General features: G+C 35.2%; 1 protein-coding gene across 4 annotated transcripts in view; it reads right to left on the bottom strand.

Annotated features, from left to right (window-relative positions):
• Positions 1–17,421, bottom strand: part of SNX24 (sorting nexin 24) — a 230,331-nt gene that overhangs the window by 95,160 nt on the left and 117,750 nt on the right. For 3 of the 4 annotated variants that reach the window (XM_072597167.1, XM_072597169.1, XM_072597168.1), the window contains exon 2: positions 5,838–5,921. The exons of the other annotated variant lie outside the window; for it this stretch is intronic. In XM_072597167.1, coding sequence (XP_072453268.1) covers positions 5,838–5,921 — 84 coding nt within the window. The remainder of the gene's footprint in view (positions 1–5,837; positions 5,922–17,421) is intronic. 4 annotated transcript variants of the gene reach the window in all.

The following is a 17,421-nucleotide window of genomic DNA, read 5'->3' as shown; positions in this document are numbered from 1 at the left end:
CATGGTTTTTGGGCATGTGGTCAACGTGGAAATTTGCTTTGCTTAACTATATGTGTTAATAACAGCGGTAGTTTTTCTTGTATTCTCAGTTGAGATGGGGAAGAGTGGGGGGGGGGGGAGGAAAAGAAGGAAAATTTTGTTGACTGAAAAACATAAAACATAATTAAAAATGAAAAAGTTGTATTGACAAGTCAAGGAAAGAGGAAATAAGTTGTCCTTGTATATTAAACAATTAGAAGCAGAGGTAAATGAGCTTTTGATATTTAGTAATCATGCACTGAAGGCAAACATTTAACATGTAGACCAGAATGAAATCAGCACCAGACCATCCATTCTAGCAATGTACCACACTGCAGGCACCAGTACCTCCCATCTCTCTGGACTAGCTCACTCACAACAAATTCCCCTCACAGTCACTCTTAAAAAGCACAGAAAAAGTGTTACCATTTTTTTAAAGCAAGAAGTATATCAACATCACACTTGTTTGGTGACAAACAATTCCCTTAAGCCCAAAGAGAACTCATCAGATTGGCTTTCTGGTCAATGCAGAAAAGCCCAGCCAACTCTTCACTAAATAGGATTTTCGTTTTAGTGGATCTGTTTCTAGTAAAGTCTGTTCTGCAATAAGCATAGCTCAAAGTAAAGGAGATGCAAAGTTGTTCTTTTCTCTTATGTTAATCTTTCCCAAACTATAAAGGGTGGTGGAGGGCAATCAGGCTTCCCTGAGAGTTTTACCTTTTCTTAGGCTGTTACAAGTAGACAGTCATACACTCAGGAGCAAGACTCAGCTTCCCTCTAATTACACAACTACATCTGAAGAACTCTCTTAGCTAATCAAGCTTTTTTGCCAACCAATGAGTAAATCACTTCTTCTCTACTAATTAGCATGTTTCCACCAAAAAGACAGAAGAGCTTTTTTTAGAAGCAGCTTCTCTTTTAGTGCCTGAGTGCTCTATCAACAGCTTCTTGTGGTTCCACTTGTGATCAATGGGGCTCTCTTGATTCACATGGGAGCTCATTCTCTTACTTCTCCATTTTCCTATATGTCCTTCTCTGGCTCCCTATCACCCAATGCCTCACATAAGAGCCTCCTAATGATCAGTGACTTGTATTTATTACCTTATGAGGTAGAGCTAAAGCAATCTCTGTCAGACAGGAACATAACACTGCGAATCTTCCTGTAATCAAGTCAAGTCAACAAGCATTCACTAAGCACTGGGGATACAAAGAAAGGTTAAAACAGTCTCTACTCTCAAGGAGCTCACATTCTGATTCAGAAGACAATGCAAAAGCAACTATGTACAAACAAGATATATGGAATATATACTGAATATCAGAAGCAAGGCATCAAGAAGAAAGACTTCTTGCAGAAGGTGAGATTTTAGCTGAGATTTGAAGGAAACTAGGGGGTAGAGAAAATGGAGAGTTCTAGATATGGGGATAGCCAATGAAAATGCCCAATTGGAAGATGTGAAGAACAGAAAAGAGGCTAGTGTCACTGGACCACAGAGTAGGTGACTAAGAATAAGGTGTAAGGATACTGTAAAGCTAGGTAGGTGTCAGGTTATGAAAAGCAAAAGGATTTTGTTTGATCCTAGAGGTAACAGAGATGGCCAGTGGAGTTAGCTTCTTTTTCAGGAAGATTAAAGGGACAGCTAAGTGGAAGACAGACTTAAGTGGAAAGAGACTTGAGGTAATCGGAAGGTTACTTAAGTCTAAGTGATAACAGCCTATTCTAGGGTGGTAGCAGTGTTAGAAGAGGGAAAGAGGAATGTACAGAAGAAGTTGTAAAGGTAAGATCAAGCAAAGACTCGGCTTTTGACTAGATAGGGGAAGAAGCTGGGTGACTAGAATGCTGGTACCCTCAAACAGTAACAGAGAAATTAGGTAGAAGGGAGGATTGGGGAGTAAAGATGAGTTCCATTTTGGATGTGTTGAGCTTAAGATGTCTACCATGGTGGTGTCAAAGAAACAGAAACCACATATTGAGTTAGAAACCCACAAATTAACATCCCCTATGCTGTATGAGATTTTTATTTATTTTGGTAAACATTTCCCAATTACATTCCAATCTGGTTCAGGCTAAACTTAGAAGTTTTGCAAGCTATTTGCAACCCATGGGTGGTAAGTCTGAAGCTGACGCATCCCATAGGCAGTTAGAGATGTGAAATGAGGTCAGCAGGATAGTTAGGGCTGGATAAATATACCTAAGAATTACCTGCATAGAGACCATAGTTAAATTCATGGGAACTGATGAGATCATCAAGTGAAAAAGTACAGAGGGAGAAGAGGAGACCTAGGAAAGAACCTTAAGGGACAACCACAATTATTGGATGCGACCTCAGTAAAGATCCAGCAAAGGTGCTGGAGGATTAGTCACTTAAGTAGGAGGAAGACCATAAGAGTAGTGCAGAAGAACTTAGAGAAGAGAGAGGATGCTCGAGTGCTAAAGGCTTCAGGGTGGTCAAGGATGAGGAATGAGAAAAGACCATCAGAATTGTCAATCAGGAGGTCATTAGTAAATTAGGTGAGAATAGTTTTAGTTAAATGAGAAGGTCAGAAGCCAGACTGTAAAGAGTTAAGAAAAGAATGAGAGGAAAGGAAATGAAGTCCCTATTGTAGATGGCCTTCTCAAGTAGAGCTACAAAAGGAAAGAGGAATAAAAGATGATAACTAGCAGTGATGGACAAATAAAATGAGTTTGTTTTGAGGGTAGAAGGGACATGAGCATGTCTGTAGGAAGTAATAAGGAAGTAGCTCGTAAATAGGAAAAGATTTAAGATTGGTAGGAGTACAGGGATGATAGAGGGGGCAATCTGAGGAGAAGACAGGACAGAATGGGAATCACTTGGGCAAAGCAAGGGTTTTGCCTTGGCAAGGAGAAAGCCCACCTTTTCATGGGGTAATAGGGATAGAGAAAATACTGGTAGAAGGTATCTGAATATTGTGAGAAGAAGTGGAGATAAGGGGGAGCTCTCAGAGAACAGCCTAAAATTTTTTAGTGAAATATGAAACTTCTTGAGAAGGGGTAGGGGTTGGGGGGTGGGGCCCATGCAAGAGAGGTTTGAAAAGGAACGAAAACTTTTAGAAGAGCTGCCACAGTGAGCATGATTGTGGATTGATTAAGGAGGTAGGAAAGGAATTCCTTTTGCTTCTGGTCTAGTTATCATCATAGCATCATGTTTATGATGCTAACCTTAACAATGATATAGAAGCATGAGATATCTATCTAATCTACAAGTTTTTGGTCTTTGCCTTTCCTTCTTACTTAACAACAGGCATCCTGTTGCTACCAGAGGATCATGAAATAATTGAATCATGGTTTTTTGGCTGAGAGAAAGCTGAGGTCACACAACTGGTATGTGTATGAGGCAGAATTTTAATGCAGGTCTTCCTGAATGTAACTCTAGTACCCTAACCACTACACTCTCCCTATCCTAACCTTTTTCCCATCTTTGATTTGAAGTTATCAAAGATCAGACTGTACATTAATTGGACTTGAAGGGTCTTATCAATTTTCTCTGCAGAATTTCCCTGCAACTTCAACCTTGGCAATTAATGTTGGTACATGAGTTGGTACTATTCTCATGATATCTTTGTGAAAATATTTAACTTCAATACTGTAATACAGGTTGAACAAATATCCCAAAATGTAATGTTTTCATTGCTTTGGATTTACAATAAAATTACTACACCAAATCCTTTCTTTGCTCGTCTAAGAATTTCCCATGAGTCATCCTGCCCCCACATAGTGGCAGTTTCCTTCTTTCCTTCTTCTAATTTAATTTATAATAAAGCTGTCAAGCTGGATAAAATTTAGTTTTATCAGCTACATATCTACTCAATGGTCAAAGAATCGGAAATTTAGAGTAGCAATACTCAAAATGAAATTCACTGACAGTCTAAAAATCATGTGATTCATAGTACCCTTTACCAAGCGTCCCACTATTACTGCAGAAGCAAAAGGTGGCTACAAAGGCCTGAGGACTACTTTATATTTTGTCTTGCTTCTTTGGTTGCCATGCCCAAAAGAAATTCATTGCCAGGTGGCCAGCCCACTTATAATTAGCCAAGGTAGTCTTCAAAAAACAGGCTTAGTCTATTACCCAGGCAATATTCAAAACCCATACTACATGGTTTAAACTGCTACATAATTTATGTACTGTTTTAGGAATACATAATTTTCAACACGTGCACACACACACGCACATGCACACACATACACACATATACACACACATATCAGGATCCAAAAGGATCTTAATAGGATAGACCTAGGATTCAACCTGGAGTTCATGATTTTTCTTTTCTTTTCTTTTCTTTACATTTTGACAACTACTTTTTAATAAACTCGTTTCCTCTATAATCCATTTAAAAACATTATTCTGAGAAGGGTTCCAGAGGTTTCACCTAACTGTAAAAGGGGCCCATGATACTAAAGATTAAGAACCCCTGGACTAAAGTTAATTAAGATTAATCGAATAAGGAGAAGTTCAAGGGGGATGGAAAGTCTTACAGTTGGATACAAAAAAAAAAAAAAATCAATTTCACAGGTGCAAGATGGGAGAGGCTTGGCTAAACAGCACTTATCCTACAAAAGATATGGAGCGTTTAATGTACTTCAGGTTCAGTAATAGTCAGTTATGTAGTGTGGCAGCCAAAAAAAAGCAAATGGAATACTGGGCTTCATTATGAGATAAAGTTTTTAGGAAGGACAAAGGGACAGACTTAGCACATTCTTCCCTCAACAGATATCATCTGGAGTTCTGTGTTCAGTTCTGGGTACCATAGATAAATATATGTAAGATAACATTTGTAAAGTGCTTCACAGTCATACTTAAATGCTTTTTCCCCTCTCTCTCACCTCTGAAGGACAGACAACCAGGATGAAAGGGCCTTGAGCCCATGTCATATAAGGATCCTATAAAGGAACTAAGGATATTTAAGATGAAGAGAAGACCCAAGGGAGAACATGATAACCACCTTCAAGCATTTGAAGGGCCGATAATGCAGAAAAGGAATTACACTTGTTTCATCTATTTCACGGGGCAGAGCCAAAAGTAATGAATGAAAATCCCAAAGAGGCCAATTTAAATTGTCAGAAAAAATTTACCAAAAATCAGATCTGCCCAAAAGTGGAAAAGGGCTACCCAAAGAGGTGTACTGCCCTCTCCTATTCAAGTAGAGACTGGATGACGGTTTGGTGGCTGTGCTATAGTGTAGCTTTCTTTTGTGCATAGTTTGGACTAGACGGCCACTGAGGTACCTTCCAACTCTCAGATTCTGTCATACTTCCAGTGAATTATATTCCTAATTTCCTTCAAAAATAAATATATGACAAAATATAAATTGTAAAAGTCAGAAAGAAAAAATAGTACATAACCAGAATGGACAAAAAAGTTGAGGTAGTACTTTTGTAGGCAGGAAGAAGGCTAAGATTTTCCTTTTATGTTTCAAAAACTTTCTACATATGCAAACATGGATAATCTTTTTTGTCCAAATTTAAAGTAAAAACTAGTTGTAAAAACACAAATAGTATAAAATTGATATTCATAAAACTTTTCTCCATGAAAAGATAACTTTTTTCTTTTCAAAGAACACTCACTATTTATCAAGAGTAAGACATTCTAACCAATGTTTAAGAACACATGATTCAAAATAATACACTAATAATACTAAATAAAAAGTAAATCTAAGTTACTTTAAAAGCTTGATGAAGAACACTTCAAAGTATGAAAACTATTTTAGGATGAAACAAATTATATTGCTCTATAAAATATAAAAAATATGGAAGAGAATCAAGTTATACTGGTTAGGCCAATAAAAAGAATAGTTACCTTTTTATGCAGAGCATGAAATTCACTGTACCTTTTTTCTACAAAATGCTTTCGTCCACTCATTAGCACTTCTATCTTAAAGACCTAAGGAAAAAAATTAAAATATTACTTTCACCAGTTCAATACATTAAACTGTCTCATCTTCTAAGTTTGGGATCATGATATATTTCATCTTTTAAATTACAATAGCTGATCCCTCAAAACCCAGAACACTCAGGAGACACTGCAGTAATAGCAATGATTAATGAGTACTATGACTAAATCTTTATGAGCAAGTATTTTTAACAACCACAAATAAAAGCAATGAAAGTTTGTATATACTGAAAGACACACACATATACATATATATTATCATTTGTTAGTTTCCTTAAAATTCATGAAATGGGTATCAACGAAATAAAAATAATAAGATGCTGTTTGGTAAAGAATCTCACATATAAGTGAGTTCTAATTTGTATTTCTGTGACAAAGCACTATGTCTTCTGCAAAACAATATCAGAAATAGTAGTAGAGTTTTGGGTTAATTTCTTCCTAACCTACATATTCATATAGTCTCAGCTGGGCTTATTCTCCTGCTTTCAACAAAGAAAAAAAAATGTAGTTAAGATTCATTTTCCCTGCATGATACGAATGACAGCTTGTGCTTCTGCCTCCAAAAGGTTGAAAGGGCAAATGAAAAGGCTCTCTGGATGCACTAATTAGTAACCACTAACATGACATTTTCTGGATTCTTAGGTCACTGGGTCAGGACTAAGGACAGGAGTAAGAACTATTGTGAAATCTTCATGAAACTACAGTTTTCTTTTTTTAAAAAAAGCTCACTAATGCTAAAAGGAAAGGTATTTTACTTATCCAAAGACTTTGACATGACTGTTCTCTTTTGCTGAGTAAGTTTCTGAGGCACTAAGTTAAATTAAGATTATTCAATTACTTCTGACTTCTAGATTAAAAAATAACAATTTCACTTTGTATGAAATTATTACATATATATTTATGTATACATGAAAGTTATAAGAAGATCATTAGCATTCTTTTTTTAATTCATTAAAATGATAGTTTTACTATTATTTCAATTTATCATATAAAATCATACTCCATTTGGGTAAGGAGTACATGATCAATATCAGGTTTCTTTTTTTAAATCTTTGTACTTCTTTTAAGTTTTACTCTAGAGTAAGAAAATTAAGTCATCACTAAAACAAATCACATTAGAAGCAACAAATTGTTTTCAAATTCAGCTGTAATGTATGCCTTAAGCTTTTAGAAAAGTGTTTGTAATTTTTTTTACCAATTTAAACTTTCAATATTCAATTTAAGCTTCTTAAAAAAAATTTACATGTACAAATCAAATTCTCTTTCGATATAAGTATATGTTCACTTTAATAAAACATATTATTAATTTACAAAAAAGGATGTCTTTTTCAAAAACTGTTCCAGAAATCAAATAAGGAAAATGCAGTGAAGAACATAAGAATACAAGATTAGTTAGCAGCATATAAGGTTTGGTTTGGTTTTGCTTTCAAACTATTAGAGCCCTGATTTAAATCAAGACAAACTGGCAGCATTATAAAAAAGTAGGCATGATGTGTTCTGGGTTACATGAAATAAACAAATTTTTGGTCTATGTCTGTTTACTAGTAGATTTACCACTAGAACTACCACCTTAATTGGAAGGTTTTTTAAGAAACTTCCGAAGAGGGGGTAAAAAGGATTGAAGAATCAATAGAGCTTCAACCTCTGTCACATCTAAAAGCAACTTTCATTTATTAAAGACTAAGGATGAAATACTTTTTTGCAGGGTTTGTCATGAAAAGCCTTGATTGTAACAAACCAAGCATTTTGTCATAAAGTGTCTTGGTTGCTCTTTATAAACATCAACTACACCGGAGGAAAAAACAAACATGGTAACCATCTTGTTGGGGTTTTCTTTTCCTTCCAAAGATAGCTTTCTCTCTTAAAAAAGACTTGGTTTATAAAATTAATTAATTTAGGGTTAGTGTTTAGTTAACTAGAGGCATCATCACCAAAACCACCACTTCAGTTACTGTGTATGTTGACCGGATGCAAGAGTTATTATGGAAGTAGAAATGGCAAGGTTAGGAAATTAAATGGAAATTTTTTGAGGGATGAGCAAAGAGTTGAGCTAATTCCAAAACCATGAACTTGGGAGACTAGAAGAATAGCAGTACTTTACAGAAACAGAAATTCAATGCAAAGAAGTATTTGGGAGGAAAATTTTTTTTTTCATTGTCTCCATTAGATTCAGTTTGAAATGTCCAAAAAGGCAAATGGTCATATGAGACTAGAGCTCAGGAATGACTTAAATTGGATATATGGCTATATGAGTAATGTGTAAAGAAATGATAGAAAGTATAAATAGAGAAAAGGTGTCAAGTCAGAGCTTTGCCTGAGGCATTACGTAAATGATGATCTAGCAAAGGAGATGGAGGACAGGCCAGAAATGTAGGAGTTTACACAAGATGAAGCCATGTTATAAAAAACTAAAGATAAGTGTTTCTAAGTCCTTGATAAGAAAAGGTGGTCATTAGTGTAAGTAGAAGTCAAAGAGGAGAACTGAGAAAGGAATAACATAAACAGAACAAAACAGCAAATTAAATTTGAAATAAGTAGAAAGCAAATACAAAGTAATTAGGGGAGGTGAAAGAGTGAAGGATGGTAGATGGCATTTGAACTTAGCTTTGAAGGAAGCTAGGAATCTTAAAGGGCTTTTATAATGGCACAGAGATGGAAAACGGAATGCTACATATAAGTGACAGCAAGCCATTTTGTTGGGACCATAAAACATATAAGGGGCAAGCCAGAACTAGACTTGGAAGGGCTTTAAAAGCCTGTAAACAAAGGAGTTTGTATTTGAAACTAGAGATAATATAGAACTAGTGGAGGTTTCTGAGCCTGGAGTGACATGGTAAAACCTATGCTTACAGATATCATTTTGTCACTTTATGATGGACTGGAAAACATGGAAATTTAAGACAAACAGAACAATTGGGCAACTATTTCAATAGTACAAATAAAGAGTAATGAAGACCAGAACTAAAATGGTAATCTTAAAAGTGGAAAGAGAGGCACAGAAGAGATACTGCATCTAGAGGCAGAAAGAAATTAAATTCACCATGGAATTAGGCAGGAAAGGGAGATATTAAGAGGGTGGACAGATTAAGGGTATTAATCTCAAAAAAAACCCCTCCTATTTTGGAGGATGAATCAGGAAGGATGGAATAAAAGGAAAGAAAGAGTAAGAATATGTCTTTGGAGACTGAGCTAGGAGAAGAAAAAAGGAGCAGTGAAACTAGAGTAGTTAGCTTCAAATATGCATCACTAATGTTAAATATACTCTTCTCTCACCATACTCTTCTTTGGCAAGAATAGGGTAAGGGCAAAGAAAGCAAAATGTCTAAGAAATAGGATTAAGGGAAATAATAAGTGATCAATCATAACTATAAGTGTAAATGGGATCAGCTCATTCATAAAACAGAGAAGTTTCTATGAATGGATTAGAAAACAGAATTCAATGATATATTTCATTTTTTAAACAATAAATACTTAAGACAGAAAGAATCAAAAAACACAACAGATTTTACTCTAACTCCTTTCTGAATTGCTAACATACTTCTTTGAGTTGATTTTTTTTGTTTGTTTTTGAACAGAAGAGGTAAACAGGGAAACTATATTTTGCTTAAAGGTACCATAGACAATGGCTTAATATCAATATTTAATGCACACAGATAAGCACCAAATAGCACAACATCTAAATACTTAAAATGAAAAATTAAGAAGTAAATTGATAGTACAATAATACAATCAATGTACTCTTCTCAGAACTAGACAAATCTAAGGAAAAGATAAACAAGAAAGTTAAGGTTCTGAATGGACATTTTAGAAAATTTAGATATGACAGACCTCTGTTAATTACTCAGTTGGAATATTTAAAAAAATGTAGCTATATCTGAGAACTGCATGGTACCTTTAAAAAATTCAACATGTATTAAAGCATAAAAATCTCAGAAACAAATGCAGAAAGCAGAGGTGTTTTTTCAAATCTTAGATTGATCATAACAATAAAAATTAGGTCTAATAAAAGATCTTTGAGGAAAAGATTAAATTAATTGGAGGCTACATAATTTAACCTAAAAGAATATGTGGGTCAAAGAACAAATCAATGAACAGAAAATTTCATTAAAGAAAATGATGAAACGATACAGAAGTTTTAGAATTCAGTCTATAATTGGCTGGACTTCAGTCCGATAGATCTCTTGATAGTTAAGTCTGAAAGCAGAATGAAATGAGCCACCAATAACCTATCTAACAGTTTTTTAAAGAGGTTTACTTAGCCAAAGCAGTGGGAAGATATTCAGGACTGGGGGAGAAAATGTTCATCTAGAATAAAGCACTGATTCAGCTGAGTGCAGTGCTGGTTCGTATACTTAGTCCCCATCTGTTCATGTCCTGATTGTACTTGTATCTAAGTGACCAGGAAGTTACACTCCCCTGAGTTAATCAAATGTCAAAGCCAGTTCCAGTATCTTTTCAAGAAAAAACTAGCTTAACATCCATGGAGAGGAAGAAGAGACAGGATGCTGCTGTTGCTACCACCAAAAGAAAAGACACTGAAGGGAAAATATCTCCAAATGCTTTATTCAAGTACTAAAAGAAAAATAAAACAGGTAAACAAATGGGGTTTACAACTAAAATACAAAAACTAAAACCCGTCAACCAACCTCTCCAATTTATCATCAACCTAGAAATTTTGAAGATCAAAGAGAAAATAAATTAAAAGAAAAAACACTAAATAAAACTAGAAGTTAGTTTCCTTTTAAAGAAAAAACACAATCAACAAAACATTAGCTAGCCTAATTTTAAAAGAAAGGAAATCATTTTGCCTACTAAAGCCAGCAAAAGTGACATTTAAAAGCGGTGGATTAAAATCACAAAAGGATAAAATACAGTTAACAGAACAAGAGAATTCAAATAACCCAATCACAGAAAAAACCAATTGAGCAATCCATAATGAATCCCCCCCCAAAAAAAAACCAGGACCAGGTGAATTCTATCAAACATTAAAAAATAATTAATTATAATACTGAATAAACTGTTTGCAAAAACAGGAAAAGAAGAGATCCTACAAAATGCTTTGCATACTACAAATGAAGTCTTGATATCTAAATCAGGGAGAGACAAAGCAGAGAAAGAAAGCTAGAGGCCAATATTCCTAATAAATATTGAACGAAGATTTTAAATAAAATATTAGCAACACTGCTTTCATTTGAAATTATGCCCAAAGAGCTATAAAACCTTGCATAACCTTGGACCTAGTCATAGCACTACTAGGTCTCTATTCCAAAGAGATCAAAAAAGAAGAAAAAGGACCTCTAGGTACAAAAATATTTATAGTAGCTCTTTTTGTCGTGGCAAAGAATTGGTAATTGAGTCTATCCCCTCAACTGGAGAATGGCAGAACAAGCTGTGGTATATGATTATAATGGAATACTGTTGTGCCATAAAAAATGACTAGCAGGATGCTTTCAAAAAAACCTGGAAAGATGAACATCAATTTATACAAAGTGAAGCAAGCAGAACTAGAACACTGTACATAGTAACAGCAATATCATACAGCAATCAACTATGAATGACTTAGCTATTCTCAGCAACACAATGATCCAAGACAATTTCCAAGCACTTATGATGAAAAATGCTATCCACCTCCAGAGGAAGAACTGATGAGAGTCTGAATGCAGATTGAAATACACTTTTCAAAACTTTTTTTATTTCTCTTGGCTTCCTGTTTTGGTCTGTGTTTTCTTTCATAACATGACTAATATGGAAATGCTTGTGTAAAAGTAGTCATCTTCTACTCAACTGAACTCAATCTCAACTGAAGCCACATCTTCTACAGAAAGCCTAATCCCTCAATTCTGGTGTTTTCCGGCTTTTAATTATTTCCTCCTTATCCTGTACACAGCTTACTTTGCACATATATGTATGTATGCATGCAAAGTATATATAACAAATACATGTATATATGATAAATATATAAACATATATATAAAATATATATTTGTTTACATGTTGTCTTCCCCATTAGCTTGTAAACTCTTTGACAGCAGGAACTATATCATTTGCCTCTTAGTATCCCCAGTGCTTGGCATAGTATGTGGCACATAGCAGAAGTTTAATAGATATTTCTTGATTGATCAAACTTCTACTCCAGAACTTTATTCTGAAACAGTGACCTAGGTTAATGACAGTGACTGACTATAGAGCAACTGCAAGCACTAGACTAGCTAAGTTCAGACAGACTCATTAGCAGATTAGCTAAAAAATGATGAAATTTTGGCTACAACAATTTAAGAAGATCATCTAATAAACCATTATAGGAATTACAATTTGTGTCTATGGAAAGAGTGCCTCCTCCTTCAAGTGAAGCAAGTAAATTTCTAGTTCAACAAGTATTTATTAACTGCCTATGTGCAAGATACTGAAAATACAAAGATACAAATGAAACTGTCTCAGCCTTCAAGAAACAGTATGAGGATGAGAAGGAAAGGGACACAATCAATGTATGTCTTAAGTATGATAAAAGTTTACTGAAGCAAAGAAAAAAAACCAGTTGTGATCATGTGACTCCTGTACTCAATAATTTTCAGTGAGTCAAATATAAACTTGCTCAGTATTTTAATTTCTTCACACATGATCTCAAACTTCCAGTTCCCTTACATATTACTCTCAATAACTATCCTACTTGCTATTTCTCATACAAGATACTCAATCAGCTGGCTGTCCCTCATTGCTCTATCTCTTAGAATCCCTGATTTCCTTTAGATGCATGCCAACTGAGTGGTTAAAATAGCATTCTGTTTTTAAGTTATTCAGCTGTCTTATCACACTATCTTTGAGTTCTCAACAATTTGAAATGTGAGAGCATTGACAGGTGTTTCTCCTTTAGTGCTCGATAAAAGTATTATGAGTTATGCTTTCTTATTTTCACAAAAAATGCTCACTCAAAAACCTACATCAAGGAAATCAATATTTTTGTTATTGATTTGTTATCATATGTCCATGAAAATGATTAGCTGAGGTTACCCAGAATTACATGTCTTAACCACAGTGGATTTGATTCCTTTTCTAAGTGTACTTGAGAGATGAGAATCTTCTGTACTCTTTCTAGTGTTCTGTATTACAGGGGGGAAAAAAACACAACATCTAACTCCAACAAGGGAAATGACATTTATAAATATGTAGGGAATGGTGCCTATTTGTTGTAGAAAGCTCACTTTGGACACCTTTTCTTTTCTGGCCTAAGTGGTATAGAGTATTCATAGGAAAAGACCCTCTCATCTTGTACAGAAGAATGGAACTCTTCCCTTAGTAGTGTAAAGCCCTACTAGAGGATTTTAAGGCATAATAATCTGTTTTCCTACTTCATAGAGACTCCAGTGGTGTGTAATGGACTCCTAAATCTCTTTAATGGATTATCATCTCTCCATTGGTCCCTTACCCTGAGTGTTCCCAAGCGTTCTGTTCTCTTTCACTCTTCTGAAGATTCCATCGATTCCCACAGGCTCAAGTATAACCTCGATTCAAATTACTTCCAAATCTATACAACCCATAGTTCTCCTGAAATCCAGTCACACATTATTAAATGATTCTTAGATATATTTTGAATTTCAAATTCAAGAAGTTTAAAAGTGATCTCGTTATATATACCTTCAAACTTCTATGTTTCTCCTGAAAGTACTGCCACCTTACCAGACAGAAACCAAGTTCACAAACCCAAAGTTATTCTTTATTCTTTTGTCACCCTTCCTAGTTAATCAAATGTCCAATTTTGTAGATTTTACCTAAACAACACCTCTCACACTTTTCATTTGCTCTGTAGCATCTACCTGATTACCAGCCTAGTTCAGATTGTCAACACTTCTTGGAGAGATTGTTACAGTTTCCTAAATAATCATTTGCAGCCACTCCTATCTCCTATCTTTCACACAGCTATGAAAATAATCTTCTAAATACACAGATCTTTCCACATCACTCCCTTGTGCAAAAACTTTCAGTAGCTTCCCACTGCTAACAAAAATGGCCTCCAAACCTTACATAGAGAAATCTATCCCCCTTTTAAAAAAAAACCACAATTACATATCCCTGCATTCTGTAATAATCTAGGCAAATATTTTTCTTTGCTTATATTTTATACAAATAAAATCTAGTATTTATTCTATTTTTAAGAATAGCAAAAACAAATCTTAAACACCATGAAGAGAATGTAAAAATGTGAATAATTGCTTTGCAGCATCCACTGTCATAGAATCATAGGATCATCAATCAATAAACAAACATTATTAAGTGTGAACAAATACTGTTCAGTGTGTCAGTTATTGTGTTACCCTTTGATGTTAAGGGTTTTAAAAGCCAAACAGAGCAGTTTATATTTACTCTTTGAGGTAACAGAAAAGCCATTAAAGATAAATGTTGAAGGAGATGGGAGAAAACTGGGGCACTAGTGAACTCTTGGTGGAGTTGTGAACTGATTCAGTCATTCTGGAGAGCACTTTGGAACTATGCCCAAAGGAATGTCAAACTGTGATATCAAACCCTTTGATCCAGCAATATCACTACTAGGTCTGTATCCCAAAGGGTTTTTTTTTTCAAGGCGGGGGAGTTATTTGTACTAAAATATTTATAGCAGCTCTTTTTGTGGTGGCTGAGAATTGGAAACTGAGAGGATGCCCATTAATTGGGGAACAGTTGAACGAGTTGTGGTGTATGATTGTAATGGAATATTACTGTGCCATAAGAAATGACAAGCAGGGTGATTTCAGAAAAACCTACAAAGACTTACATGAATGATACAGAATGAAGTGACCAGAATGAGGAAAACACTGTACACTGTGATATCAATATTGTGCAATAATCAACTGTGAATAACTTAGCTCTTCTTGGCAATACAATGATCCATGTCAATTCCAAAGGACTCATGATGAAAAATGCTATCCACATCCAGAGAAAGAACTGATGGAATGTGAATGCAGATCACAGTATATTATTTTTCACTTTCTTTTTCTATTTTGCTTTGTGTTCCCACAAAATAACGATTATGGACATGTTTTTACATGATTACACATGTAACCTATATGAGAATGCCTTTCAGACATCTCAAACTGGATGCCTAGTACAAATTTTTGTCCAGAACAAAACTACTTATCTTTTCCCCTAAACCTTCCCCTTCCCCCACCCCTTCCTTATTACTGTAAAGGGCAACACACCACTGCCCCAGTGACCCAGTCCCTTCAGGTCCACAACCCAGGAGACTTCCTTGATTCCTCACTATCTCTCAACCTCAGATCCAATCTGTTGCCAACACCTTTTGGTTTCACCTTTGCAACATCTCTCCAGTAACACCAACCCCGTTCTTTGCTCTGATACTGCCACCACTCTAGTGAAGGCCTTCATCACCTCACACTAATAGCCTTCTCATGGGTCTGCCTAACTCAACCCTCTTTCCACTCCCAACAATCCTCCATTCAATCACAGAAGTGATTTTCCTGGAGTCAAGGTCTAATTTTATTGGCCCCACCTCCCCTACTCAATAAACTCCAGTGGCTTCCTACTGCCTCCAAGATCAGATGCAAAATGTTTTATTTGGCATTCAAATTCCTTCATAACCTTCATAACCACTGCTCAAGTCTTCTTACACTTTACTCCCAGACATGTACTCTTCAATCCAGTGACACAGGTCTCTTGGCTGCTCCACAACAAGACACTCTATCTCTTGACTCTGGATATTTTCTTGGGCTTCCCCCTACAGTGTCAAAGTTCCTCCTTTACTGCTCTGTCTACTGATCTTCCTGGTTTTTTAAGTCCCAATGAAAATCCCATCTGTTACTGGAGGTCTTCCCTAACCCATCCTAATGCCTTTCCTTTGTTATTTCCTATTTATCCTGTATGTAATTTGCTGGTCTATATTTGTTTGCATGTTGTTTCCCCCATTAGATAGCTAATCTCCTTAAGGACAGAGACCATCTTTTGCCTCTTTTGGTATCCCAAGCTCTTAGCACAGTGCCTGTGGCACTTAATTTTTATTGCATGATTAACTGAATGACTGAGGTCTAAATGGAAAATGCTTCCACAAGAAACAGTTACTCTTTATGTAGAATCAGCATTTTCATACCCTTCATTTAAATAGTGACACTCAAGAAGGGGCGAAAGGCTATTCTGAGAAATTCCAATATTGATTTATTTTGCCCCAAAGAAACTTCTCCAGTTGTATGATATATCATAAACACTTAATTTGTACTTGGGCTTTAGCAGAAGAATAATGAATTCAAGAAAATGTGTCGATTTGTGAAGGTATAGACTATTTAGACAGATTTGTTTTCTTTGGCAGTAGCATTTCCATGGTAATAAGACATTTGGTTTGTACAGAGGAAAAACAAAAATGCAAATCCTATTGCTAAGAACTTAAGCTAAAACACAGCCTAAAACCTTGATATTTTCCAAAGTATATAAACCACATTATACCTGACATTTTGGCCATAATAAGATCACCACTGGAAAAAACAGCAATCATATTGTGCTAACAACACTGGCTTTTGGAGTCAATTCAATTAATTCCAATTCTGGTTCTCATACATACTATATAAGTTTGGACAAGTCCTTCAACTTCACTGAGCTCCATTTGCCTATCTATGCAGGGCGACAGCAACATCCCAATGCAACTTAGGGCTGGATAAACTTTCGCTGCATCTTATATTCCTGAACTCACTGATTTTCATTCCACTAGAATCCCCAAAATCTTTTTCAGATCAATGACTGTCACAGTTCTCATACCTGAATGTGATGTTTTCTAAATATAGGTGCAAGATTGTACACTGACCCATATTCAGCTTTGCCTTAGCCTGATGTTCTAACCTATCAAAATCTTATATATATACATATATATATACACACACACATATACATATGCATACATACACATATATGCACACACATGCATACATATATATACGCATACATACATATATACGTACTGCATACATATGCATGTACACACATGCGTGCATGCATATATATACACACACATGCATGCATGCATACATATATATCTGAATTGTCACTCAGGTCTCAGAATTTCTAGCTTGAGGTTTTTTCTCTATAGGCAATCTATGGATTCTATCAATCATTACTTGGACTTTTGTTTCCAAAAGTATGGAGCATTTTGTTTTTTTGTATTTTCCGCTGGATAGCATTTTGACTTTTACATTTTATCCTGTCTTTCTTGGAGACCTATGATCCTTAAATAATCTTTTGAACCATTCTAACATTTATTGCTGATGTTCCATGATCTCTAGAGAATCTATAGCATCTATTGCCTCATTCTCTTTTCATTGTGGCTTTTTAAAAAATGCTTTCCTTTAGAAAAGGTGTTCCTAACCTAGGGTCTATGAACTTATTTTTAAAAAAAAATTGGTAACTGCATTTCAACATAATTATAATTGCAATCATATATATTTTATGTCTGAAAACATATGCATAATTGTAATTCTATGTATTTTATGTTTAAAAACAT

This window comes from Notamacropus eugenii, chromosome 3 (assembly GCF_028372415.1).
Source record: "Notamacropus eugenii isolate mMacEug1 chromosome 3, mMacEug1.pri_v2, whole genome shotgun sequence".
NCBI classification, from domain to species: domain Eukaryota; kingdom Metazoa; phylum Chordata; class Mammalia; order Diprotodontia; family Macropodidae; genus Notamacropus; species Notamacropus eugenii.
This window is presented reverse-complemented; position numbering and strand designations above follow the sequence as displayed.